Source organism: Macaca nemestrina, chromosome 4 (genome assembly GCF_043159975.1).
Source record: "Macaca nemestrina isolate mMacNem1 chromosome 4, mMacNem.hap1, whole genome shotgun sequence".
NCBI lineage: Eukaryota > Metazoa > Chordata > Mammalia > Primates > Cercopithecidae > Macaca > Macaca nemestrina.
In genome coordinates this window covers 174,334,173-174,361,483 of record NC_092128.1, presented here as the reverse complement: position 1 = coordinate 174,361,483, position 27,311 = coordinate 174,334,173, and the positions used below count along the sequence as shown (strand labels likewise).

The 27,311-nt window shown below is 42.8% G+C and overlaps 1 protein-coding gene across 16 annotated transcripts in view; it reads left to right on the top strand.

Moving 5' to 3' along the window:
• The window catches only part of LOC105472738 (TIAM Rac1 associated GEF 1), a 443,930-nt gene that overhangs the window by 295,486 nt on the left and 121,133 nt on the right, over positions 1-27,311 (top strand). For 15 of the 16 annotated variants that reach the window (XM_071095586.1, XM_071095584.1, XM_071095597.1 and 12 more), the window contains 2 exons: positions 13,042-13,489; positions 19,778-19,950. In XM_071095586.1, coding sequence (XP_070951687.1) covers positions 13,042-13,489; positions 19,778-19,950 — 621 coding nt within the window. Of the gene's footprint in view, positions 1-12,354; positions 12,492-13,041; positions 13,490-19,777; positions 19,951-27,311 lie in introns of those variants that run through there. The other variant, XM_071095599.1, reaches the window with a different exon arrangement.

Genomic DNA, 27,311 nt, shown 5'->3' with positions numbered 1-27,311 from the left:
TTTTCCTAGTGAAAGGAGGCACCATTACCTTAGTTGGCAGTGATAATTAAGATTAGGATAATAAAATGTTGGGCAATTGAGCCGGCTTGGTGGCTGTGGCAGGGGGATGCTTTGAGCCTAGGAGTTTAAATCCCACCTGGGCAACATAGTGAGACTGTGTCAATAAAAGAAAGAAAGGAAGGTGGAGTAATCCGGCATGCATTGGGCCTTTTCTGGTACTTCTGTTCCCCAAGGCAGAGTTCAGGGAGTCTTGGCTTTGGCTGAGGATGGGGAGGTGGTTTGTAGATGGTGCTTCAGGTTAAAATTCCAGACTGGGCCCATTTGCCTTGACGGCGGAGCAGCCTCAAGGTTGACCAGCAAACTTCCCTGCACAGCACTCTGATTGCCCAGTAGGAGGTGGTGCTGCACCTTCCGGCCTCGCTCCAGTGCAAGTCAAATGGGCATTTCGAAGGTATGTTCTGCCGGAAAGGGGGTCTAAATATAATGGGCATAGGATGGAGGACGTAGGGGGAGCCGATAAAAAGAAAACTGGCATTAGACCGTCTGTGTTCCTGCCTGAGGACAGGTTTTGCTGATGGTGTCCAAGCCAGGTATCTTAACTCCACCTCTTCTTACCTGAGTGACTTTGGGTAAGTTGTTCGCTTTCTTGTAGCCTCAATTTCTTCATCTGTCAAATGGAGATGATAAGGTTTTTTGAGAAAGTAGAATGAAATAATATGTGAAGCAAAGTGCCTGGTTCTTAGGAAGCAGCCAGTAAGGGCAACTTTGTTAGCTGTTGTAATATTCATCATTGTTAGTGAAACCATATGGGTTGAGGACCCGGGATAGTTGTTTGTATCAGTATCTTGAGTACCTCATAAAGGTGGAAACAGTAGACACTAGGGATGCTAAAAGCTGGGAGGGAGGAGAGCAAGAGTTGAAAAACGAAGTATTGGGTACTGCGTTCACTGTTTAGGTGATGGGTTCAGTAGAAGCCCAAACCTCAGTATTGCACAATATGTCCATGTAACAAACATGCACGTGTACCCCTTGACTCTGAGGAAAGAAAAAAATACTTGTGTCCTAGAAACCAAGTTGCTACCAAGGCTGCATCTGTGGTCTGAGAAGGTAAGCCCGAAGCTTGCCTCTAGATGCACTCCCTGAATTTTAAACCCATCTCTTCTGAATTGAGAGTATAATGACACAAGTGACCAGATAACCCATCTGCAGCCCCTCTGTCTGCCCTGCGAGGGCTGTCTTGAAGGCATCGTCAGATTGGCACTGCAGGGCTGATTCAAAGAGATGATCTATAGAGCCTTTGGAGCTTAGAGAAGGATACAGTGACACAGACTGTTAAAAACAGAACATCATCTTCGACTTTCACTTTCACCTGAACGGTGCTAAGTTAGTGCATATGCTATGTAAGAGTTGAGAGGGGTGCCCTGTTGTATTTTGGCTCTCCGTGGTTCTGACTCTAGGGATGGCTAGACCCCTGCTCTCCTTCACACTCCATGGCTGATGGGGATTTGAGCTTTTGAGTTATGGTTACCCCCAGAAAATGGGCAAAGCAAAGGACAGTTCTCCCCTCCAGGTCTGGTACCACTGAAAGCTCTCATGTGTCATTGTTATATGAAATTTCCATTCTTTGGCTTGTCACCTTCTAAAATTGTTAATATATGGAAGTGAGATCATCTAAAGGTGGTGTCTCATAAAATCACTGCTTAGGCAGCTTAATGTAATGGGAAGTGCCATTGGCCAGGAATCCTAAAAAGTGCATTTGCATCCTGGCGTGAGTGCTTACCCAGTGGTGACCTTGGGCCAGTCACTCCATCTTTTGTGGCCTAGGATCTCTTGCTGTCCAGTCTGAGTGACACCAGCCTCCCACAGGGCCATTAGGAGAACCAAATAGGATGCCATGCATGGAAACCTCTTGTGGAGCCTATAAAATGCACGGAAGTATTATTTTTGTATTGACTTTATATGTTGAGTGAGGATCTTTAATGACTTGAAACAAACCCCAGAATTATGCACAACACTATCCACCCGCCCACATTTCCTAGTCTAAGTTTGGCGTGTTCATCCAACGCGATTTCTTGAGAGCCCACTATGTTCCAAACAGTGTATTTTAAGAGGCAGTGGGTGTGGAAGCTTCCTTGAAAAGAATGCTTTTTAAAAAATTTTTTTTTCTTTTTTTTTGGTAAAAGTTTTTGACCCAGGAGACCTCTCCAGTGAGCTTGAATCGTAGATATTAAGTCTCCTTGGCTGCCCTGGTGATGTAGTTGAATCTGTAATCGTCCTGTCAGCACTTTTCCTCCCCAGAAAAGAGTTCCTGGCAGACATTTGACCCAGGAGCGTGACCTCTAAGCCTGGAAGAAAACACATGTTATCTGAAATAATGTGAACAACTTCTTTGATTTGAAAATGATGAAAAAAGGGTTTTTGGCCCTTTTTCCTGTTTTTGGATTTTTTCAGTAGTTGGATGGATTATTGAAATGTGAAGGTACTGGAGTTCACATTTCAGTCTTGAATGGTGGCACATATGTTCTTCAGGGTCTGGCTGGCAATTTTTGGTTTAATCCGGGTATTTTATGAGCATGTTTGTTGTGCATGCACATGTGCACTGTGCAGAAAAGTTTGTCTTGGGGGTCAACATGAGTAAAGCCTCATGCTATTTGAAGCAGAATTTATTTCTGTTGGTTTCTGTAAAAGTACTTAATAGGTTACTCCTTGGATTTAATTGATGTTTAGTTCGTCTTTGGGCCTGAACTTTATGTATTTCTCTAATTACAGACAGAGGAGGGGGCTGCCTAGTGTCAGACAAAGAAGTTAGGAGCATATCTGAGCTTCCAATTTTGAGGCTGTTACCTTTTGGTTATTTAACTTCTATGGATCTCAGTGCCTCTTAAATGAGGCTGGAGATTCTGCAAACGAATGAATGGAGAACTCACGGCACAGTTTTACACGTACAGATGCTTAATAGGAGTTTTACACATACAGATGCACAATGTGATAGTGAAGACTGCCTCATTGTTCTAGGGTTCAGCTCTCCTGTGTCTTTGAGGCTTTCAGTGTGTGAGTTGGCGAGAGAACCCTACCGTTTGATGGAGTCTTATAGCCAGGTTCTGTGTTCTGTGGGAAGCTTTGGCGTGGAGCCGTTGTGCATGCTTGCGAGGAGAGCTTCATTCATCCACTTGGGAGATGAAGGAACATGGCCAGGTTCTACTGAGCATGTCTCTGGGAACCTCAGCCTCAGGAGAGCAGCAAGGAGCCCGGCTCTCCGAGCATCCCTAGCCAGGTGTGGTGCTGGTGAATAGGTTTGTGAGTTTCACTGGCCAGTTTCAGACACAGCAGCATTCCTAGAAAATAAAGAGATTAAGAGATAAGGTGTCACAACTGGATGAAAACCCAGGTATTCTTTTTTTTTGAGACAGAATCTCACTCTGTTGCCCAGGATGGAATGCAGTGGCATGGTCTTGGCTCACTGCAACCTCTGCCTCCCAGGTTCAAGCGATTCTCATGCCTCAGCCCCCACAGTAGCTGGAATTACAGGCACGCACCACTGCGCCTGGCTAATTTTTTGTATTTTTAGTAGAAACAGGGTTTCACCATGTTGACCAGGCTGATCTTGAATTCCTGATCTCCAGTGATCACCCTCCCGCCTCAACCTCTCAAGTGCTAGGATTACAGGCGTGAACCACCGCACCCGGTCAAAAATCCAAGTCTTCTGACTTGCTAATCAGAGAGGGCCTTTTCTTCCAAAGCACACACCCACACTGCACTGCCTCCCTGTGCTTGAAAAGGTTTCAGCTCAATATCCTCAGATTTTAAGATCAAAACCCTCAATTGTGGTACACGCACACACACATACACACACACACACAAGGGCTTGGCTGAAAAGAAAATTGTTACTGCCCACTCTTGTCACCTAAAACAGTGATTACGGAGAGAGGTGGCCAGGATAACTCTAGCAGAGCCATCCCTCACGGCTGCCTTCTTTGATAAGCAAGTAGTCGCGTTGATGATTTCATTAATAACAAGGTAGAGTGCAGCATTGTCAGAGGAGGAGCTTGAGTTCCTAGAAAAATTATCTTGATGTTTAAAATTTTGTTTTATTTTGCAACTGAGCTTCAATGCCTCAGAGATAAGTTTGTTTCCTGGGCTGAAAATGCACATCAACAACCATATGATTCTTGACCTTTGCTCACAGACTCTTGAGAATCAGATGAAAAATGTGGACCTTTTCCTTAGAATAAAGACTTCTGCATATCATTTCAGGGGATCCATAGGTCCCCTAAAGTACATTCCATCTAGAGGCTTCTTTCTGGTTAAGAACCTCAGGTTTTTGTAAAACAAATTTTTTCATGTAAAATCGATTTTTAAAACACCCTTGTCTTTTTTTCCCTTCTCCTCTGTCTTCTGTTTGATGCCTTTTTTTTTTTCTTTTCTCTTTATCTTTCTTTTTCTGGCACGTAAGTTAAGCAATGAGATATTTATTTTGAAAACGAACCCATGCATTTTCAACAAGAATATATAACTTCTTTGCCAAGATCTTTTTTTGGGAAGTGGGATGGTGGGTAGGTAGTTGAGAGATAGCTTATGTCAGCAGTTCTTAGACCTTTTTATACTCTTAAAAAAGTAATTCAGGTGGCCTAGGTGGGCGGATCATTTCAGGTCAGGAGTTGGAGACCAGCCTCTCCTACATGGTGAAACCCCATCTCTACTAAAAATATAAAAATTAGCCGGGCATGGTGGCGGATGCCTGTAATCCCAACTACTCGAGAGGCTGAGGCACGAGAATCATTTGAACCCAGGAGATGGAGGTTGCAGTGAGCTGAGATTGCACCACTGCATTCCAGCCTGGACTACAGAGCAAGACTCCGTCTCAAAACATATACATATATCTCTCTCTATATATATAAATATATATCAAATATATATGATATATATTTATATATCAAATATATTTGATATATTTTCTATATAACAAATATATTTGATTTATATGTATTTATATATTGTATACATATATATTTATATTAAAAAAATATATATTTTGACCAGTCTAGGAAACATAGTGAGACCTCGCCTCTACAAAAAGAAAAGGAAAAATTAGCTGGCCATGGTGAGTACCTATTGTCCCAGCTACTTGTGAGGCGGAGTTGGAAAGATGGCTTGAACTCAGGAATTTGAGGCTTTCACCCAGGAATTTGAGGCTTTCATGAGCTAGGTCACACCACTGCACTCCAGCCTGGGTGACAGAATGAGACCCCTATCTCTAAAAGAATACAATGTTTTATTGTCTAAAATAAAAGATGTGGGACAGAGGCATTGTTTTCCATTTTTGCAGATCTCTATGACTTACAGCTGAACAGAAGACACTAGCATCTCATACCTACTTCTGCATTCACTCTGTTGCAATATGCTGTTTGGTTGGACCCTATGAGCAGAACCTGGCCTTGCACAGGGTAGTTGGAAAAGGAAGAGCCTCACGGATTCCCTGGACATATTTTAGGGAACCGTAGTCCATACTTTGAGAGCTGGTCATTTATGCTAATACAGGTTGGGAACATTCAGGATTATGATTATTATTATTGTTTTTTGAGACAGGTCTCGCTGTGTTTCCCAGGCTGGAGTGCAGTGACTGTTTACAGGTATCATCATTGTGCATTGCAGCCTTGAACTGGGCTCAAGTGATCCTCTTGCCTCAGCCTCTTGGGTGGCTGGGACTACAGGCATGGACCACTATGGCCACCAGTTCAGCTTTTGAGGATCACGTTCTTAGGTCGGGCACAGTGGCTCATGCCTATAATCCCAGCATTTTGGGAGGCCGAGGTGGGAGGATCACTTGAGCTCAGGAGTTCAAGACCAACCCAGGCAACATAGTGAGACTTTGTATCCACCAAATTTCAAAAAAATTAGCCAGGTGTGGTGGTGTGTGCCTGTAGTCTCAGCTTCGTAGTAGGCTGAGGTGAGAGGATTGCTTCGGCCTGGGAGGTCAAGGCTGCGGCAAGCTATGATCATGTCACTGTATTCCACCAGCCTGCATGACAGAATGAGACCCTGTCTCAAAAAAGAAAAAAGAAAAAAAAAAGATCACATTCCTAGTATAAGAATAGAGGAAAGTTGTGCCCCTTAACTCAAATTGGGTCATAACAATGTGTAATGCTGTAAAAGTATGACTGTTGGATGTGGCCATGAAGCCAGCCTGCCCTAAAGGCCTCACAGGGTCTCCATGGGTCCCAGGGGAGAACTTAGGAAACTCACCTGACTGGCCTGTCACATTGTCATTTGGGCCCAGTTGGCTTTGGACCACCAGTTGACCGAGCATCTAGCTTGGGCCGTAAGATAGTTCAATATATCTTTCTTTCTTTTTTTTTTTTTTTTTGAGGTAGAGTCTCGCACTGTTGCCAGGCTGGAGTGCAGTGGCACAATGTCAGCTCACTGCAACCTCTGCCTCCCCGGTTCAAGTGATTCTCCTGCCTCAGCCTCCGGAGTAGCTGGGACTAGAGGCACCTGCCACCACGCCCAGCTAATATTTGTATTTTTAGTAGAGATGGGGTTTCACTATGTTGACCAGGATGGTGTAGATCTCTTGACCTCATGATCTGCCCACCTCGGCCTCCCAAAGTGCTGGGATTACAGGGATGAGCCACCACGCCCGGCCTAATATATCTTTCTTACTTTCTCAATTTTTTAAAAGAGTTAACAAAAATTTAAGTGAACTCCGATTGCATCCACACAAGACAAAGTCCATCTGGGTTGCGTGAAACCTACAAATGTAAGCTTTATAGCTAGGACTCATTTGTCATCTCAACTTTAGTTGAGCATGAGCTGAGTTGAGAAATGACAGAACCTTTAACTCCAGCTGCAGTGCATTCCATGAGAGACTGTTTTCCTTGTTTTGAGATTGTGGTGGAAAATGAGCAACAGTGAGTTCATTCAGCAATTATTTTTGAAGTGCCGTCCCCATGCCAGGCTCTATTCTTGGCACTTGGGATGCGTCAACGAGGAACGATCCACGAGCTCGTGGAGCTCGTTGGGGTGAAGTGGGTGTGTGTGGCAGAAAACAGCACAATAAGTAAGCGATGTGCTGTGGAAGAAAGACAGGGTGTGTTGAGGAAGATGGAGTGTGGGGGATGCTGGGGGCAATTTCTGACAGGGTGGTCAGGGTGGGCACTCTTGAGAGGGCAGACCTGGATAGGGACTTGAAGGAGAGGAGGGGAGGAGGGAACTGGCTCCTGAGTTGCAATATGGGAGGATGCGCGGCACATTTCAGCAAGGATGAGGAGCTCAGTGTGGCTGGGGTGGGGTGGGGGTGGGAGAGGAGATGCTGTGGAGAGGTTGGCATGGCAGTTGGAGGAAGCACAGAGAAGGCTTCTGGTTGTAGTAAAAGGGGGGACGTGAATATTCTTGGGAGCGAGAAAGGTTGGGAGTATGCCCTGGAATGAGTTCTTCAATTTCACTGGTGGGCCGGGACATCTGAAGCTCAAGTGCTAAAGCCGGACACTGGGGGAGGGTCTGGAACAGCAGTCTGAGGAGTCCTCCGCATTGCTCCTGGAACATTTACCTGGCAGGGTGTGCCGGATGGATTGATGGAAGGAAGATGGTTTAGAAGAGAGAGCTTATTGCTCAACCAGTGATGTGGCACTCAGAAGGGAAGAGAAAAAACTGAGTCTCTGATATATTATGGATAGTGAGGAGGGAGGGGAGGGATGACCGTAAAGTATAAGCACATACATAGAAAAGCAGCTGAAAGGAGAGGTGATGATTCGTTTAAGTTAGACATAAAGCGTCTCCAATCAGGAGTCACCTGAAGGAACATTTCAAGCTTTTGCGAACGTACTTTGGAATCCCTTTTTGGTAACAGTAAGAATTTTGGTTCCAATGCTTGTAGCTGAAATTGTGAGTCACTCCCATTGGAAATCATTAGAAGAAAAGGAATGGGTGTTGGAAACATAAAAAGAAGGGCATAGAGATTTTGCCCTAAGAAAGGAAGGGAAGGGAAAATAGAGTTGATTTCCTATGCTGGCAAATCAAGGATGGCAATTATTAGTAATTCATAATAGTGACTAGTAGTTACTAATTTACGATGTAGAGAACGTCACCATTTTCCTAGTTTAGTGTGCTGTTTTATGAATGTGAAAACAGTGAACAAGCCTAATTAGTATTAGGCTAGCACCAGCATTGGTATGCCTGTGTTTTTCCCAGGTTTCTCAGAGACCTTTCTTCCATGTTGGTGCAGGAAGTTAGCAACTGAGTTCAGGCAATGCCTTCTCTCCTTGGGCCGAGAAGTAGGGCTGAAGGTGGAGATGACCATAATTATAGTTAACATTTTTGAGCAGGTACTATGTGCTGGGCTCAGTTCAAGACACTTTTCCTGGGTAACTCAATCTCACAGTGTCTTACAAAGTGTCTTACAAAGTACATGTGTTGCTCTCCCCATTACACATATCAAGAAATTGAGGCACAGATTGGTTCAGAGTCATTTACCTAGAATTGATACTTGCTGTACTGAGATTATCAAAGGAGAGTGTACTGAGAATACCAAGGAGATAATACTGAGAACCAAAGATGATATTCGTGTGTGTGTGTGTGTGTGTGTGTGTGTGTGTGTGTGTGTGTGTGTCTAATGAAGGGTACTTAACATTTTGGGGTTAGGAAGAAGATGATCAATCAGAGGAAGGACATGTTAGAATTTAACAAGCCAGAAACAGTTCTAATTCAGGATTTCTGCAGGTCCACATTTCTTTACCCCCTGGAATTCAGTGAATTCTGCATTATATTTAGCATCTTAACACAGGTATATTCAAGCTAAGCTGGATCTATCAGGGAAATTAAAGTGACAAAGGAAACATTATCTAATTGCATTCGACTTATAACTTAACTACAAGTGGCCAATTGATTCTACTCGTCCTGGAATTGTCCCAGAGCCTTTGCACTTTCTGGCTAATTGCATTTTCAAAATTGTGTTCGCACATCATTAGCTCAGAAAACCTCTCCCTTTCGTAGTATTTGAAGTCTCCTGTCAAAACAACTGGAGCCTTACCACAATGTGTCATTAGTCTACATTCATGCTGCATGACCCTCCAGTTTTTTAGGCAGTGAAAACAGGCTTTGAATTTGCCTCTTGCCTCCTTCATTTTAGTGTGGGAGCTCATTTAAGCATTTGTTGCCCAGCTCAAATGCTAAGAAAACTCTTGCCCACAGCTGTTGTATGTATTAGGCTACAGCTGGCCACTTGTGCATACATTCATTTTGGGGAAGCTGCCAGTAGAATGGAAACTGGTGAGTGCCCTGAAAATCTGGCTTCAGAGAATTTGTCCTGGGAGAACAGGATTGAAGAGCCTCTCTGCCCCGTGAATGTTGTTCGTGATCGGAAATCTCTTCAACGGAGTGCTTCTAACATGGAGAGTTTATTTGGAGCTGTTTTCTGGAAATCTCGGCTAGATCATGAACCTTGTTTAGAATGATTTCTCTGTCTAGCCAGGATCTTACCATTTCCCTTGATTTCCTCTGCCTTTTTTGATTAAAATTTAGTATTTGACTCTAAGAGGGAACCTATCTTGCAGTTGCTACAAAAACTGCTGAAGCTCCCCTGGGACTATTCTGTGGTGTCAGTCTTCGGTATTTGTCGCTCCTGGGAAGACTGCGGAGGTTTCCAGGTGCTTCTGGGTAGGGGAAGGATCGGGATTCTCAGGTGGGTAGTAGGAGGAGCCCCCCTGAAAGATGACCACTAAGTGAATTTGCAACACAATGAAGGAAAGTAAGAACGGTGTTGAGTAGCACCTCTGGGTCATCACTATTTCCAGCAACGCTGGAGAATGGACTTCTGGGAATTTGGGACATCCCAAGCTTCATGACTAAATAAGGGCTGGGGCTGGGCAACCTGCATCCGTTTCTCAATGGGCTGGGTCACATATCAGTGGGGGCATGTGTACCACTGAGCCTGAATAACCACTTAAGGATTCAAGGTGGAATTGTCTTGGATCACAGATGACAAGAGCATTCCCGGGTAGTGACACGGAGCTGTGTGGTTCCAAAGCATCCAAGCTCAGCTGGGGCCCGCAGGTCTTTTACCTGGAGTAATCACTTCCTTCATTAGTTTAGTGGTTGTCCCCGAGTTGAACACACATAGTCTGGGCCATGGCAGAGCTACAGTGTCAGTTGGCACGAGCAGATGTTCAGGTCTTATACAGAGGTGAGTGTCCATTGAGGCCTTACTCTTAGTTTAAATAGAGACAGATGTGAAGACCTTCTGTAAAGGGATGGATGGTGTTGGGAATATAGTGGAATCTTATGAGACATGCTCTTGAGAGTTGGTCTTTCAGGTCTCTGCCTCTCTTTTCCTTATCCTCTCTTCATCTCTTCCTTCCACTTTCTTCCACTTGAAGGTTTTAGCTTTTTGCCAGGCAGGTCAAGGCAACTGGATAAACAGTCACTCAGCTTTTGCTGAAAAAAGCTAGAAGAGCCATTGTTGGTAAGAAAAAGGGGAAGGCATGGGATTGGTTGGTTTGTTTTGTTTTGTTTGTTTTGTTTTATTTTGTTTTGTTTTGTTTTGAGACAGGGTCTCACTCTGTTGCCCAGGCTGGAGTGCAGTGGGCAGTCTTGGCTCGCTGCAACCCCTGCCTCCTGGACTCAAGCGATCCTCCCGCCTGCCTCAACCTCCCTAGTAGCTGGGACTACAGGTGCATGCCACCATGTCCGGCTGATTTTTTGTAGTTTTATTAGAGACAGGGTTTTACCTTGTTGTCCAGGCTTGTCTCAAACTCCTGACCTCAGGTGATCCACCTGCTTCAGCCTCCCAAAGTGCTGGAATTATAGGCATGAGCCACCATGCCCTGCTGGGATTGAATATTTAGACAGAATCTGGTCAGGTGCTACCTCCAGCTGAGCCATGAGGTCGCCATATAATAGTGGAAAGTGTACTTGGAAGGATAGGTTTCAACCTCCCATCTGCCACCAGCCAGACTTGTGATTTTCTGAGCCGCAGGCTGTTAATCAATGAGATGACTTTGCCAAGTCCCTTCCTCTTCTGGAGCTCTGGGAATTACAAGACGCCTGGGATCATTTCTCTCCTTTGTACCAAAGTCTTTCTTATGGAATAGTGATGTTACCTGTGTAGCTAAATTTCCCTGTCTTGTAGAGAAGCATTTCACCTCTTTGCATTTTAGAGGAGAGAACTTAATAGCTGATTTTTCATGCATACCAAACTTTCTTACCAGAAGGACTGAGACATGAAAATAATCCAAAAGTTTGGAAAATTCATGGACTTACCTTCTATAACTCAGTGGTTATCCTGAATAATCAACAATTGTCAAATTTTCTTTTTGTCTTGTATCAAGAAGGAAGCATATGGTCAGTGTCCCTGCCAGGGAGAAATGTGGGTTGATGACAGTGTTTTCCTGTTTGTGTAGAGGATTTTTACCAATTGGCTCTAGGTCTTTCATGACCACCCGTGGATGTTAATAAGCAGGATAGCAGATAGCAAAGCTGTGGGAGCCAGCAGTTACAGGGGTCTGCATCTCAGCTGCATTCGTGGTTTCTTTCTTTCCCTTAAGTCCCTCTAATTCCCGGGGGTCTAAGCTCCATTTATAATGGAGTTGATCCCTAGAAGCTCACCCAGCAATCTCCTGCTGCCATTCTACTCCCACCACCCTCTTTTTTCCATGTCTTGCTATACACCTCTTTTAGTTGCTCACTTAATATTTCTTCATGATGAAGGTGAATTTTGAACAATTCTTAGAACTGACTACATGAGGTTCGTGGAGATACAGGCACAGTGTCTGTCTGGGGCCTTGTGTAGGCCAGTATTCTTTTGTGGCATGGCTCGTACTACCCCCATTGCCTCTCAGCAAAGATAGGAGCCCAGAGCATTCATTTGTATTGTAATTCAGAATATCTGGTTAGTTTTTACATGTTTGAACCAGAATTAGCCATTTGTGAGACTAAAGGCCCCCAAATTGGTGAAACTGCCAAACCGTGTATTACTTTGGCATCTTCTATATTAGACTCAGGCTCCCATTCTCTTCCTTGGAGAACAGTCCGGCTCCTTTCTTATGCATAAGACTGTTGAGCTGTTCTGTCCAGTATTGCAGTCAGTATCCTTCCTTGATGACTACCATCATTTAATTATTGTTTATGGAAATGCCTGTAGCACTTTAGAGCAATTAAGATACTGATTTAAGAACAGACCTATCCGTCTCAGAAATGTTCAACTTCAGAGCAGAAGCAGTTTTGGAAGTTTCCAATGTTTTTAAACTAGGAATTGATACCCCCCAGTATCTTGGCAGTTGCCCCGAGCTGTCACATGGCCCTGGGGCAGCAGGTAGCCTGCCCAAGGCTCCTAGCATCCCAGCTTTGAAAGGGCAAGGTAATTGGAGAGCTGGATGGAGCTGTGGGCCCTGCAGACTTATTTAGCACAATGCAGAGTGCGAGGCTGCTTGTTTTTAAGAAGCGAAGCTGATTAGAGGATGAGGATTCTTGCCTGCTCCTGGAACATGGGGCTGTGCCAGGTGAGTGGGTGAAGCGGTGCCCTAGCTATCTTTTCAGTCACCCCATTATAAAAGAGACTCCTAAGCAGGCCTTTTATTTATTTATTTTTAAAGATATCAGCTATAAAGACCTAGTTATTCATGGTCACTCCCTACGTCTGGAACAACTAACTCATCTACCTGCAGAATTTCCTGGAGTTCAGGGCAAGCTGATGAGGCTGAGGGTGCTGGGTTCTCAGCATGGCAGCTGTAGAATCTCAATCGCGAATTTGCCAATTCGTTAATTATCTTAGAGAAATAATAAGCTCTTTGAAGTGTTCCTTATTTCTTTTATATTTCTTGAACATTCCAAATCGTTTGTTCTCATGGAGGGTGGCTAAAGGTTTCCTGAGCAGCTCTGCTGGGTCTGTGCTGGTCCAGGGTTGAGCAGGACCTGGTCCAGGAGCCGTCGGGAGTGGCCGTACCTTATGCGTCTCCCGGTGCTACAGAGCCCTGGCTGGACCCACAGGAGCTCCCGGGTTCCTTCTCTATGTGACGCTTGTCTTCTTTGCTCTCCCTTTCTGCTCCCAAGGATATTAATGCAGGCGAGGGCAGTGAGTTTGCAGACAGTGGGATTGAAGGGGCCACCGCCGACACGGACCTCCTGTCCAGACGATCCAATGCCACCAACTCCAGCTACTCACCGACCACAGGCCGGGCCTTTGTGGGCAGCGACAGCGGCAGCAGCTCCACCGGGGATGCGGCTCGTCAGGGGGTGTACGAGAACTTCCGGCGGGAGCTGGAGATGAGCACCACCAACAGCGAGAGCCTGGAGGAGGCCGGCTCAGCGCACAGCGATGAGCAGAGCAGCGGCACCCTGAGCTCCCCGGGCCAGTCGGACATCCTGCTGACTGCCGCGCAGGGCACGGTGCGTAAGGCCGGCGCCCTGGCCGTCAAGAACTTCCTGGTGCACAAGAAGAACAAGAAGGTAGAGTCAGCCACCCGGAGGAAGTGGAAGCACTACTGGGTGTCCCTGAAAGGTGAGAGCGGGACGGCCCTAGCTATGTGCCAAATGCACTAATAGATGTGCTCCGTGGTGCACATACTCACGGGATGGGTGGGTTTATTGTTGTTGTTATATAGAATCTGAAAGTTATACTAATTTTAAAAATTTATCATGGTAAGAGCATTTCGCATGAAATCTACTCTCTTAACACATTTTAAAATGTGCAATATGGTATTATCGACTACAAGTCCAATGTTGTAAGGCAGATTTCTAGAACCTAGTCATCGGGGCTGGGCATAGTGGCTCACGCCTGTAATCCCAGCACTTTGGGAGGCTGAGGCAGGAGGTTCACTTGAGCCCAGGAGTTCAAGGCCAGCCTGGGCAGCATAGCAAGACACCAGCTCATAATAAACAAACAAACAAACAAACAAATAAATAAGCTAGAACCTATTCATGTGACTTAAGTGAAACTTTATGCCCTCTGAGTAGTAACTCTCCCATCCCCACCCCTGCAAATGATGTTTTATTTTCTTTTTTCACAGTTATGCTAGAGGAGCATCTCATGTCTAGTTTTGGCATATATGCAACTGATTTGATGACAGTTTCAAAGGATGAGTTCCAAAAACAAACAAATCTTTTTGGAATCATTCAGCTTTGCATCTTTCAAAGTGACTATTTTGGAGGGAAATTTATTAGCTTGAACATTTTTTAAGGTAAAGAATTGGTAGAATAACATTAATTTCATAGGCTTCAACCTGATATTAATGGAATGTATAGACCATCATGTTTATGAAAAAGTCAGTTACTATTTAATAGTCAAACTTTGTGTTTTTTACTGTGTATATATAGATAACAGACATGTATGTTAGATCACTTTATTTTCTGTTTATATAACCATGCTTGTATTTGTTGGTATTTATTGTTATTTTGCACATTTTCGTGAATTACATGTACGTATTGTTGCACGTATCTGCGTACGTCCTGGCAGCGTAGAAAATGTAATATATTTGTGAGCTCTATATTTTAAAAAGAAAAACACTTCTCAAACACACAGAGTTTTCATCCCAAGCTAGACTTGAAACAGTGTTAATACATGGCAGGCTAGGTTAGCTATGTCAACAGGATTGATGGAAAGGCACAAGAGAAGCCTGGGCTTACCAGTATCAAACTAGATCATTTGATACTAGATTTCACAGACTGTGGTTGGTTTGGGAACATGCAATCCTAGAGACGTGGAGCAGCCTAGAGCTCTGCTTAGTGAGGTGAACACAAATGCCTATGCAGGTGCACATCAACCCTTGCACGAGTAGGACTTGGGTTAGCCCCATTACTCTTGGTGCCAGCTGTTGCTCAGATGCCTGATGACATAGAAAGAGAGGGTTTTGGTTAGGATATAGGTTTTGCATGTGCCAGAGACCCGCCATGCCATTCCCAATGCCGTAAGCAAGACAGAACTTTATTTCCCTCCCACCTATCAGAAATAGACAGTCGAAGGCTTGTGTGATAACTCTTTTCTATGAAGTCACTCAGAGGCCCCGGCTCCTTCTGAAGTTTGGATGCTCAGCTATTCCTAGAGCATTATCTTTTCCTTTTTTTCTTTTTGAGACAGGGTCTCACTCTGTCTTCCAGGCTGGAATGCAGTGGCACAGTTATAGCTCACTGCAGCCACAAATTCCTGGGCTCAAGTGATCCTCCTGCTTCAGCCTTCCAAGTAGCTGGGATTACAGGCATGTGCCACCATGCCTGGCTAATGTTTTTATTTTTTGTTGAGACAGGGTCTTGGTATGTTGCCCAGGCTGATCTCCAACTTTAGGCCTCAAGCAATCCTCCTGCTTTGTCCTTGGGTTTACAGGTGCATTGGTTCCTGGCCTCCTAGAACATTATCTTTTGATGCTTTTTTGCTGTAGTGGTCTTGCATATGAGACATAGATGTGCATCATGGTGGAAGCATTTTGGAGAACTGCAGTGTTCTTTCTTTCTCATGTGTGACCTGCCTTATCTTAATTTGGAGGTGCTACAGGCTTATGTCTGAGGGGCCTGGATCACACCAGTGGCTCTGCTTTGGGAGAGTGAGAGGAGATGAGGGGAAAGGCTTCTTCTTCTTCCACTTCCTACTTCTCCCCTAGATGGTCACACCACTGGACGCTGCAGCCTCTTATCCTTAGCAGCCCATCTTACTGTTCATTTTATTAATTAGTGCCAAGTTCTTAATAGCTTGATCTGAAGATCACCTGCAGCACAGCCTCTTGAGGATCTTTCTGGGTTGTACCCCACACCTGCTGAATCACAAGATTTGGAGGTGGGCCCTGGATGAGTTTGCTGGGGCTGCCATAGCAAAGCACCACAGCCTGGATGGTGGAAATAACAGAAATGTATCATCTCACAGTCGTGGAGGCTGGAAGTCCAAGATCAAGGTGTTGGCAGGGTCGGTTTCTTCTGAGACTGCTCTCCTTGACTTGGAGATGGCTGTCTTCTTCCAGTATGTTCACATGGTCTTCCCTTTACTTGTCTGTGTTCAAATTCCTTCTTCTTATAAGGGCACCATTTATATTGGATCAGGGCCTACCCATGTGACCTCACATTATCTTAATTACCTCTTTAAAGGCCGTATTTCCAAATACGATCATATTCTGAGCTAACTGGATTTAGGATGTTTGGAGGACACAATTCAGCCTGCAACAGGCCTTGACTTTGTGATTTAAACAAGCTTCCCAGGGGATTCTCACTCTCTGGTTGAGAGCAGCAGTGTTAGTGGTGTAAAATAAAAATGATTAGTTGACTTTTTTTACTTTTGACATATCAGAGGGGTTTATTTTGTTTCTGCCATTCCCTCCAAGAGTAAATGATACAGGAAGTCGGTGCAGGTGTCCAGGAGCACAGCCCACAGGCTCTTTAGGGAAGGGAGTCTTTACTTTCTTGGTGACGCGGATCTGAGTGACACAACCTGTTGGAATTCAGGCCCAGGACATGGAGCCGCTGAGTTCTTTGCTTCATCCTGATGGGTTCCCAGTATTTGTTGACAACCTCAGGGCTTTGTCCTTGCTGCTCAAAAGCAAGAGTTGCGGCGAACTTTTCCTTAGCAATGCTTGAATATTGGGAAATAAAAAGCAGAACACATTGGAACTGTGGGATAGAGATTTTTTTTCCCCCAAAGATTCTTTCCCATTAGGCAAAGTAGTTGATTTTTTTAAAAAAAGATTTCATTTGGAATTAGTCTCTGGAGTGTTTCCATGGGCAACGGAAGAACGTACAGATTATGTTCCAGGGAAGATGAAGGTAAACAGACTTTCATCAGGGGGAATGTGGTTCTCAGATTTGCTGCTTCGTGTTCATCTTAAAATTGGAACAAGTTGATCATTGAGTAAAAGCTGATTTTAGTCACCTTTGGTGGTGCTTTGTTGTGGATGATTCGAAATCAAAGTTGAAAAATTATAAAAACAATTACCTGATAGGACCATACAATATTCAGTAGGTGTACATGTTAGGATTTGTGAGTGTCCCCTAATGCATTATCCACAGACTTCTTTCTCTGTTCTTAACCCACGTTAAGGTGTGTTGCTCCTTTTATGTTAAGAATCTACTTTTCATTAGTGTTGAATTAGTCACAAAAACTATTTAGAGCAGGGTTTTTCAACAGTGACACTGTTGACATTTTCTGGATAATTCTTTGTTGTGAGGGCTGTCCTGGGCATTGTAGATGCTTAACAGCTTCCTTAGATTCTGTCCACTAGATACCAATAGCACCTTCCCCCAAGTTGTGACATCCAGAAAGGTCACCAGACATTGCCAAGTTTGCCCCACCATGAGACCCTCTGATTTAGAGGAAAACAGTTTCGGCCTCCCAGTTTTGTTATTTCTTCCTGTCTCTAATCTGTGCTAGCCTAAGCCATGGAAATAGGAGGTACAGATGATTCTGCTTTTTGATACAAGTGTTCCTGAAAAGCCTTGAGATTCTCAAAATCTTTGGGATTTGAGAAAAATAGAGTTGGGGCAGGCTACTCCACAGGTATGTATTTAAATTACACCATGAAACTTTTAAACCCCAAACTAAAAAAAATTAGCTTAGTGTGGTGGCTCACTCCTGTAATCTCAGCACTACAGGAGGCTGACGCAGGAGGATCACTTGAGGCCAGGAATTTGAAACCAGCCTGGGTAACATAGTGAGACCTTGTCTTTACAAAAAAAATATAAACAGATTAGCCAGGTATGGTGGCATATGCCTGTAGTTCCAGCTACTTGGGAGACTGAGATAAGAGGTTCACTTGAGCTCAGGAGTTCAAGGCTGCAGTGAGCTATGACTGTGCCACTGTACCCCGGCCTGGGCAACAGTGGGACCCCATATCTTAAAAAAAAAAAAAGTAATAAAAAATAGAAATAACCCTGCAGAACTCCACTCACATTTTTTAACAATAAGCAACATAAAACTTTATCTTTTTTTTTTTTTTGGAGACGAAGTCTCACTCTGTCGCCCAGGCTGGAGTACAGTGGCACAATTTTGGCTCACTGCAAGGTCTGCCTCCCGGGTTCACGCCATTCTCCTGCCTCAGCCTCCCGAGTAGCTGGGACTACAGGCGCCTGCCACCACACCCAGCTAATTTTTTTGTATTTTTAGTAGAGATGGGGTTTCACCATGTGAGCCAGGCCAAAACTTTATCTTTCATTTAAATTTTTTTGTGACAGGGTCTTGCTCTGTTGCCCAGGCTGGAGTGCAGTGGCATGATCATGGCTCAGTGCAGCTTCAACCTCCTGGGCTCAAATAATCCTCCCAGCTCGGTCACCTGAGTCGCTGGGACCATAGGCATGTCCGGCGAATTTTTTTTTTATTTTTAGTAGAGATGAGGCCTCACTATATTGCCCAGGCTGGTGTTGAACTCCTGGGCTCAAGTATTCCTTCCACCTTGATCTCCCAAAGTGCTGGGTTTATAGGCATAAGCCACTGTGCCTAGAAAACTTTATCTTTCAAAAAAGCGTTAGTATAAGGGTTTACCTTTGAAAAAAGAAGCAACTGTAATTTGAATGGGTAGAAGGAACAATTGAGACTCCTGAATTATGGAGACAAGGACCACAAGTATGAAATCATGATGCTCAGCAGCACCGTGCAATAAGGACTTGTAAGCAGAGCCCGTGGTCAGACTGTGCCAAGAGAAAAAATGTGAAATGAGTGGGCAGGGCATATCAATATGCTTCATTCATCTGTGTGAAAGGATGTAGAGTTCAACAGCTCTTCTATGGTAATGTGAAATATTATAGGCTAGGAAAAGTTGCCCTTGAACCAGTGTGACCTTTCCATTGATCTGCATCATTCTACACTACTAATCGCATATAAGCAAATTTGCTTTACAGATTCCCATTGTAGCTGAATAGATTGAACTTTCAAGGGTTGTGCAGTTCACAGGAAGTGTGGCACTTGTTTGTGGTAAGGAAGATGGTGAAAATGTACGGATAGCTTATGTTGAAGTTGAGGAAGAGTCATAAAGTTATACCCTGGCTTCCCCTGAAATTGATTTCAGTTAGTTGAGAGTAAGTGTTCAGCTAATAGTTGCTATTAAAGTGAGCCTCAAGTTTAGGTGATAATGGAGGGAATCTATGGAAGCCATCTTGCCACAAGTCTATGAAATATTCTGTTGCTACTATCTTGTTAGTTTCACAGTGCAATTATGTATGGACCAGGACTCTGGCTTCTCCCAGGCCTTTGTATGTGTGCCATGGATTTCCTCTTTCAGTAGGAACAAGGGCATGGTTGGCTTCTAGAAAAAAAATGTTTATAGATGTGAGACCAAAAATGTATCATTGTTTTTCTTATCCTTAACGTTCTTAATGCTGGTATTATATATTATTTTATCCAAGGGCATGGTCTGGAAACTACCATTTCTAGATTTTTCTGGTTGCATATCATGTGAGACATATTTGAATAAGCTTCAGTCAGACTGTAGTGACTTCCAGTCCTCACACAGTGCCAGGCACAGTTCTGGCCTGGAGGACCATGTTTATACTCGCCTCGGGACAGACGAGTCACAAGACCCTATGTCTGTGAATAGACCTGTAATGAATCAATCTAAAACCCAGAGGCAGGGTTTGAGAGAACTTGAGGGCATGCAGGAAGGAATCCCAGGCAGGCTGAGAAGCTACAATTTAAGATCTTTGACCTTCTTTAGTCCCATCCAAGACTTAAGTCCAAGCCTGGCTCCATTCTCTTTACTTCCTGGGTTCCACGTGCTTTAAGTTTCAGCCTCTGACAGGGTGCACGTGTTAGATTCCACTATGGGTTTTTTTGTTTCCCAAGCACTAAATACTCATGCACACCCCTGTTCTGTTTCCTCAGGATGCACGCTATTTTTCTACGAGAGCGACGGCAGGTCTGGGATAGACCACAACAGCATCCCCAAACACGCCGTCTGGGTGGAGAACAGCATTGTGCAGGCGGTGCCTGAGCACCCCAAGAAGGACTTTGTCTTCTGCCTCAGCAATTCCCTGGGTGATGCCTTCCTTTTTCAGGTTTGTTGGGCACTCCTTTGCAGGGCATTTCAAACCTCTGAACTGGGTACCTTCTTTTCTTTTTCTTGCCTAGGTACCCAGTCTTCCTCTACTGCTGTTTTTTGGTAGTGAGATTAATCTGTTGCTCATTATAAAAACAAAAATGGTGAATGACAAAATAAACATCTGTACTAAATTCCAAGAATGGGTGCATTCAGAGGTTTTCCAAGTGAAGGCTAAGGAGGGCTATGAGTTGGATGTGAGAAACTTGCTCTGTTTGTCATGAGTTGAAGAATATCTTCGTGTGGTCTCAGTACCATTTCTGTTGCATTTAAGAAAAGGATCATGAATTTCTTCTTTTAGACATGATTTGAGCTGTCAAAAATTTTTACTTATAATATGTTCTTTTCTAATATTAATCATAAAGTAAAATAATGACATCTCAGAAATGACTGGCATCACCTAACAGTTTCTCTTTCCTATCTGATCAAAACTTTCTACTCAGCATGCTTGAATTTCAACTTGTAAAAAAAATATTTCTCTGCTAACTGCTTCAGGATTAACATTTTCTTTGATACAGAATCTTTTGAGTTTGGATAGTTATAATATACTCAGCAAGAACTTTTTTGTGTTGTTATGTAGGAAGGCTTTCTTTATTGATTCCATTCAAGAATTAATTTCTCAAATCTTTATTCTGTGCTTGCTATGTGCCCTGCATAGTGCTACTGAGCACACCAAGAAGATTTTGACAGTTCGTCTTTTTTTTTTTTTTCACCCAGGCTGTAGTGCAGTGGCACAATCTCAGCTCACTGCAATCTCCGCCTCCCAGGTTCAAGCAATTCTCCTGTCTCAGCCTCCTGAGTAGCTGGGACTATAGGCACCTGCTGCCATGCCTGGCTAAGTTTTGTATTTTTAGTAGAGATGGGGTTTCACCATATTGGTCAGGCTGGTCTCGAACTTCTGATCTCAGGTGAGCCACCCACCTCAGCCTCCCAAAGTGCTGGGATTACAGGTGTGAGCCACTACGCCCAGCTGACAGTTCATCTTCTTCAAAGTGTTCACATAGAGCAGAGGGGACAGACACAGTAAATCTTTATAATATGGTAAAGCCTAACAATGACTATTAAAGGAAGAGCAGGTATAAATGGCATGACAAGGACAGTAAGAATATAACATGGAAGGAGGGGGCTGGAACAAAGGTATAGAGGAAGGAAATCATTTATTTCACCAAGTTTCTGGCTTTGTCTTCAGAACCTGTTTCTATTTGGACAATTAAAGTAAGAAATATAAAGTGCTAATTTTGATTATGTAAAGACAAAGCATCTGTGTTTTCTTTTTTAAAAATCTGTGATGTAAAACACAGAAAGAAGAGTGCACACAACATAAGTGTACTGCTCAATGAGCTACCATAAAGTAATTATGCAACCACTAACTAGGACAAGAAATAGAAGTTTCAGGCACCTAAGCCTCTCCCCCAACCCCACCCCACTCACAAACGCAACCTGCTAGTTGAATTGAGTGAATATGTCTTTTATCATCCAAGCCAAGACACTTTTGTTTATCTGGGAATGACTTAATTTCCCCTTCATTTTTGAAGGATAGTTTTGCTGGATATAGAATTCTTAATTGACCATCTTATTTCAGTGCTTTGAAAATGTCATCCTACTACTTTCTGGCCTTCATGGTTTTTGAAGAAAAATCAGCTGTTTATCCTATGAGGCTCCCTTGCTGATTTGAAGATCGTGACTTTGTCTTTAAACAGTTTGAGTATTATGTGTCTAGGTATATCATTCTCTTTGAGTTTACTTTACCTGGAATTGTCTTTCAGATACATATCTTTTAATATTTTTTAAATTTTAAAAATTGTGAGTACTAGTGGCCACAAAATAAAATGTGTTTATATTTATGGAGTAGTATCTTTTGGATCTGTAGGTTTCTGTGTATGTGTTTGTGTATTTACATCACATTTGGAAAGTTTTTAGCTATTATTTCTTCAGATAATCTTCCTGCTTATTTATCTTGCTCCACTCCTTTGGTGACTCATGTTCTGTTTACATTAGTATGCTTGATGAAGTCCCACAAGCCTCTGAGACTCTGTGCATTTTTTTTTCATTCTATTCCTTAATCTCACTTGATCTGTCATAAGTTCACTGGTTCTTTTTTCTTCCAACTCAAATCTGTTGTTGAGCTCTTCTGGTTATTTTTATATATATACATTGTATATAGTATATATAATATACAATATATATTATGTATAATACATATAATATATAATATATATTATGTATAATACATATAATATATAATATATATTATATAATACATAATGTACAATATATAGTATATATAATATATACAATATATAAAAATATATATATATATAAAAATTTTTTTTGTTTTTGAGACAGAGTTTTGCTTTTGTTGCCCAGGCTGGAGTGCAACGGCACAATCTCAGCTCACCACAACCTCTGCCTCCCAGGTTCAAGCAATTCTCCTGCCTCAGCCTCCCAAGTAGCTGGGATTACAGGCATGCACCACCAAACCCGGCTAAGTTTGTATTTTTTTTTTTTTTTTTTTTTTTTAGTAGAGGTGGGGTTTCTCAATGTTGGTCAGCCTGGCCTCAAACTCCCAAACTCAGGTGATCCACCTGCCTTGGCCTCCCAAAGTGCTGGGATTACAGGTGTGAGCCACTGCACCTGGCTATTTTTTCTTTTTCTTTCTTTTTCTTTTTATTTTGAGACAGAGTCTTGTTCTGTCCCCCAGGCTGCAGTGCAGTGGTGTGCTGATTTTGGATCTGACTTTTCTGAGACAGTTTCTATTGACTACCAGAATGTCAATAGAAGCAGTCCTCCCATTTTGGTCTCCCAACCCACTTTATTGTTTTTTATTGTTTATTTGCATGTCTCATAAATTGCCAAGTCTCTGCTCAGCTAGTTGAGTAGTCAGCTAATTATTAGAGAGAGATTTCCTTAAATGTACAGAAGCAATAAGTTTCCTAGTCTTTCCTAAGAACAGAAGTTTGCAAGTTCAAGCACATCATCAATGCTCAGGCAACTAGCTTTCATCTCTGCCTTAGCCTTCATCTCTGCTTTCACCAAGCTGTAGGGTAAGTGGTGTACTGATCACAGCTGACTGCAACCTCAGCCTCCTGGGCTGAGCAGTCCTCCCAGCTCAGCCTCCTGAATAGCTGAGGCTACAGGTGTGCACCACCACACCCAGCTCATTTTTTCTATTTTTTGTAGAGATGGGGGTCTCACTTTATTGCCCAGGGTGGTCTCAAACTCCTGACCTCAAGTGATTTTGCCGCCTCAGCCTCCTAAAGTGCTGGGATTACAGGCATGAGCCACTGTGCCTGGCCTGATTCTTTGAAACAAAAATTACATTTCTTTATTGACATTCTCTATTGAATGTGATATTAGTCTTATACTTTATTTCTTTAGACATGATTTATTTTAGTTCTTTGAATATGTTCAAAATAGTTGCTTGAAATCTTTGTCTAGTACTCAACATGGGACTTTTCTGAGACAGTTTCTATTGACTACTTCTTCTTCTGTGTATGGGCCATACTTTATTTAAATTGTTTTAGAAATAGGGTCTTGCTCTATTACCCAGCCTGGAGTACAGTGGTGCAATTATAGCTCACTGTAACCTTGAACTCCTGGACTCAAGCAGTCTTCCCACCTCAGTCTCTCAAGTAGCTGGGACTACAAGTGTGCACCACCACACCTGGCTAATTTTTTAAAAATATTTTTTAAAGACAGAATCTTGCTATGTTGACCAGACTGGTCTCAAACTCCTGGCCTCAAGAAGTCCTCCCATTTTGGTCTACCAATCCTCTGGGATGATAGGCATGAATCACCATTCCTGGCCCATACTTTATTGTTGTTTATTGTTTATTTGCATGTCTCATACTTTTTTGGTTTAAATTGTACGTTTAAAATAATATAAATGTGGCAACTCTGAAAGCAGATCCACCTCCCATCCCCTGGGATTTGCTATTGTTGTTGATTATTGGTGGTGATAGTGCTTCTTTGTTTAGTGACTTTCTTGAGATCTATAAAATATTTAGGCTTTGTCATGTGTACCCACTGAAGTCTCTGCTCAGCTAGTTTAGTAGTCAGCTAACTATTAGAGAGAGATTTCCTTGAATGTACAGAAGCAATAAGTTTCCTAGTCTTTCCTAAGAACAGAAGTTTCCAAGTTCCTGCACATCGTCAATGCTCAGGCAACTAACTTTCCTCTCTGCCTTAGCCTTCATCTCTGCTTTCACCGAGCTGTAGGGTAAGTCAAACGGTGAGCTTAGGAACTTCTTGGGACTATCTGGGCTTGTGGACAGCCTTATACGTATTTGTGACTGTATTAGTCAATTCTCACCCCCCTAATAAAGACATACCCGAGACTGGGTAATTTATAAGGAAAAGAGGCTTAATGGACTCACAGTTCCACATGGCTGGGGAGGCCTCACAATCATGGCAGAAGGCAAAGGAGGAGCAAAGTCCTCTTACATGGCAGCAGACGAGAGAGTGTATGCAGGGGAACTCCCCTTTATAAAACCATCAGATTTCATGAGACTTACTATCATAACAGCATGGAAAGACCTGCACCCATGATTTAATTACCTCCCACTGGGTCCCTTCCACGACACGTGGGAATTATGGTAGCTACAATTGAAGATGAGATTTGGGTGGAGACACAGCCAAACCATATCAGTGACCTTACAGATTATAAGAACTGTGTCATAGCTTTTCAGAGCCTTTTGTGGAAATTGTATTCCCCAGCTTTTCCTCAAGTTTCTTGGTCAACTTCTCATTTGCTTCAGGCGACTGCAGTGTTAAACAATTGTCATTAATTGTTTTTCACAAGCACCCCCTGGAGTGAAGAGTGTTTGCATGAATGAGGTCTGAGTCAGGTCAAATAGCAACAAGCTCTGTGAAGAGGTTTTTCTGGGATCTGTTAGACAGGTTGCTTAGTGATGGTTCTCTGAGAAAGGTGTTTTGGGAAAGATATAGAGATCTACCTTGGAATGCCATGTTTAGTTGCATGTGTCAGACTTGAGGAAGGTAGTTTCCTCCTGTGGGGCTATGCAGCTGGTTTTCATGTGATTGTATAGATGAGGAGACAAAGATGGAAATAGAGCGATTTAAAATATCACAAAACTTGCTGTTTTTACTGAGGTTCAGCCATTTGTCTTTAATAAATGCAGCTCAGATTGTTACAGAACTTAGATTAATTTCTGGAATTGTGAAAAAGTTGATTTTGACCATTTTTTACCACTGTTCTTGTTGCTTTTGTGAAGGAATGGCTCTTTGGAGGTTCTTAACCCTCCTACCCCACCCCAACCCCCATTGATGTTGATGGCATTCACCAGGACACTTTAGAGAGTAGACACTATTAACAGATATGCCAGTATACCAGGTATAAGTGGCGACAGTCCCAGGCCAAATGGGACATATAGCAACCATTCCATAGGTACATCTGAGTTGTTCCCAGGTGTTAAGGATCGCAAGCAATGTTGTTGTGAGCAGTCTTGTACCTGTTCTCAGATTATGTTTGTCCACATTTCTGCTGGACAAACATATATACCTAGGAGTGGCATGCAGGGTCATGGGTTAGGCACATATTCAGGATATGCCAGTTTTCAAAATGATTAGTGTGATTTATATTCTCATCAGCAGCCTAGGAGAATTCTAGTTATTCCTCATGTTTACCAACTTGATATTGAGATTTAAAAAAATCCTTTTTAAGATATTAATGTGAAATTGAGTGCATATTCATGCACTTAGTGACCATTTCAATATCATCTTTTGTGAAGTGCTTATTTTACTTTCTTGTCAATTTTTTTTCCATCAGAGTTTCTTTGTTAATGATTTATGGCAGCTCTTTGCATATTTTGTATATCATCTGTGTTGATTATATTCATTGCAAGTATCTTTTTCTACTCTGTGGCTTGCTTTTTACTCTCTTAAGGGTGCCATTTGTTGCCGTGAAACTTAATTGTAACCCATGCTGACTTCTCAAGCCTTCCTTAATGGGTAATGCTTTGAGTATCTTATTTTTTAAATCTACATGCTATAGCGTCATGAAAATTTTCTCATATATATGTTATAAACAATTGTTTTGGCTGGGCATGATGGCTCATGCCTGTAATCTCAGCACTTTGTGGGGCCAAGGCAGGCAGATCACTGAGCCCAGGAGGTTGTGACCAGCCTGGACAACATGGAAAGACCCTGTCTCTACCAAAAAATAAAAATGAAAAAAATTAGCTGGACATGATGGCATGTACCTGTAGTCCCAGCTAGTTGAGAGGCTGAGGTGGGAAGATCACTTGCTCCAAGGAGGTCAAGGCTGCAGTGATCCATGGTTGCACCATTGCTCTCCAGCCTGGGTGACAGAGCAAGATCCTATCTTAAAAAAAAAAAAATTGTTTTTCTGCATCTGGCATAGTTTTTATTAATTGGAAATCTTGCAAATGAGGAAATGTCTAACTGTCTGACAGCAACAGTAACGTTATTGTGAAATTAGTGGCTATGTTTTACTTAGCCCTTATTGTATACTACCATCTTAATGTGAGTCACATGTAATTCTTAGAGCAGTAGTTAGTTGGATTATGTATCCACATTTTAACCCATTGATGCGTGTTGTATACCCCATTTGTTGAAGTCGAGGCTTACAGAAGCTAGTAATTGGACCCAAAGTCACATACTTACTCAACTCAAACCAAGCCTCTGTTTCTCCAAACCTTTTATTGTCTGAGTATACTATTTGTCCTATCACGATTGACCCTAAGAAGAACAAGGGTAAGAGTCAGTGGCTACCATAAAAAGGGACTAGCCTTTTCTCAATCCTAGAATTAAGCTACTCATTGGAAATATTTCTAAAGTGAAACCTAATCTTGGTCCTGCCTTGCCTCACTACACAGGTTAGATGATTATCAGATGGATTTCAGAAAGGCTCCCTTAAAAATTTGTTTTTAAACCTCAAGTGGAACCGGAAGGTTTTCTTTTTCACTTACACATTTCTGATGTGAATTCCTTTTGAAAGAACCTTCATGGCCATAAAATTGCTAGTAGAATGTAAATACCCAATAGATCACATGGAGTAAACTTTTTTGTATGTGACAACATAGGATCTTATTTTTGAAAACCTTTGTGTTTTCACATCCATTCTCTCTTTCAAAGAGAATGTTTGAAAACATTCTCTGCTTTCTGCTTATTATAAATCCACGTAACTCTGGAGCAGCCAAATCAGAATGAAACCTGTGTGTGTAGGGGTGAGGCTAAAGCACAGGCGATCAGCCACGATTATGGAAGTAATTTGTAGGTTATTCCAGCCCCAGGGCTCAATTCAGTGCACACAGCTTCCAGAGCCTGTGTGCTGCTGAT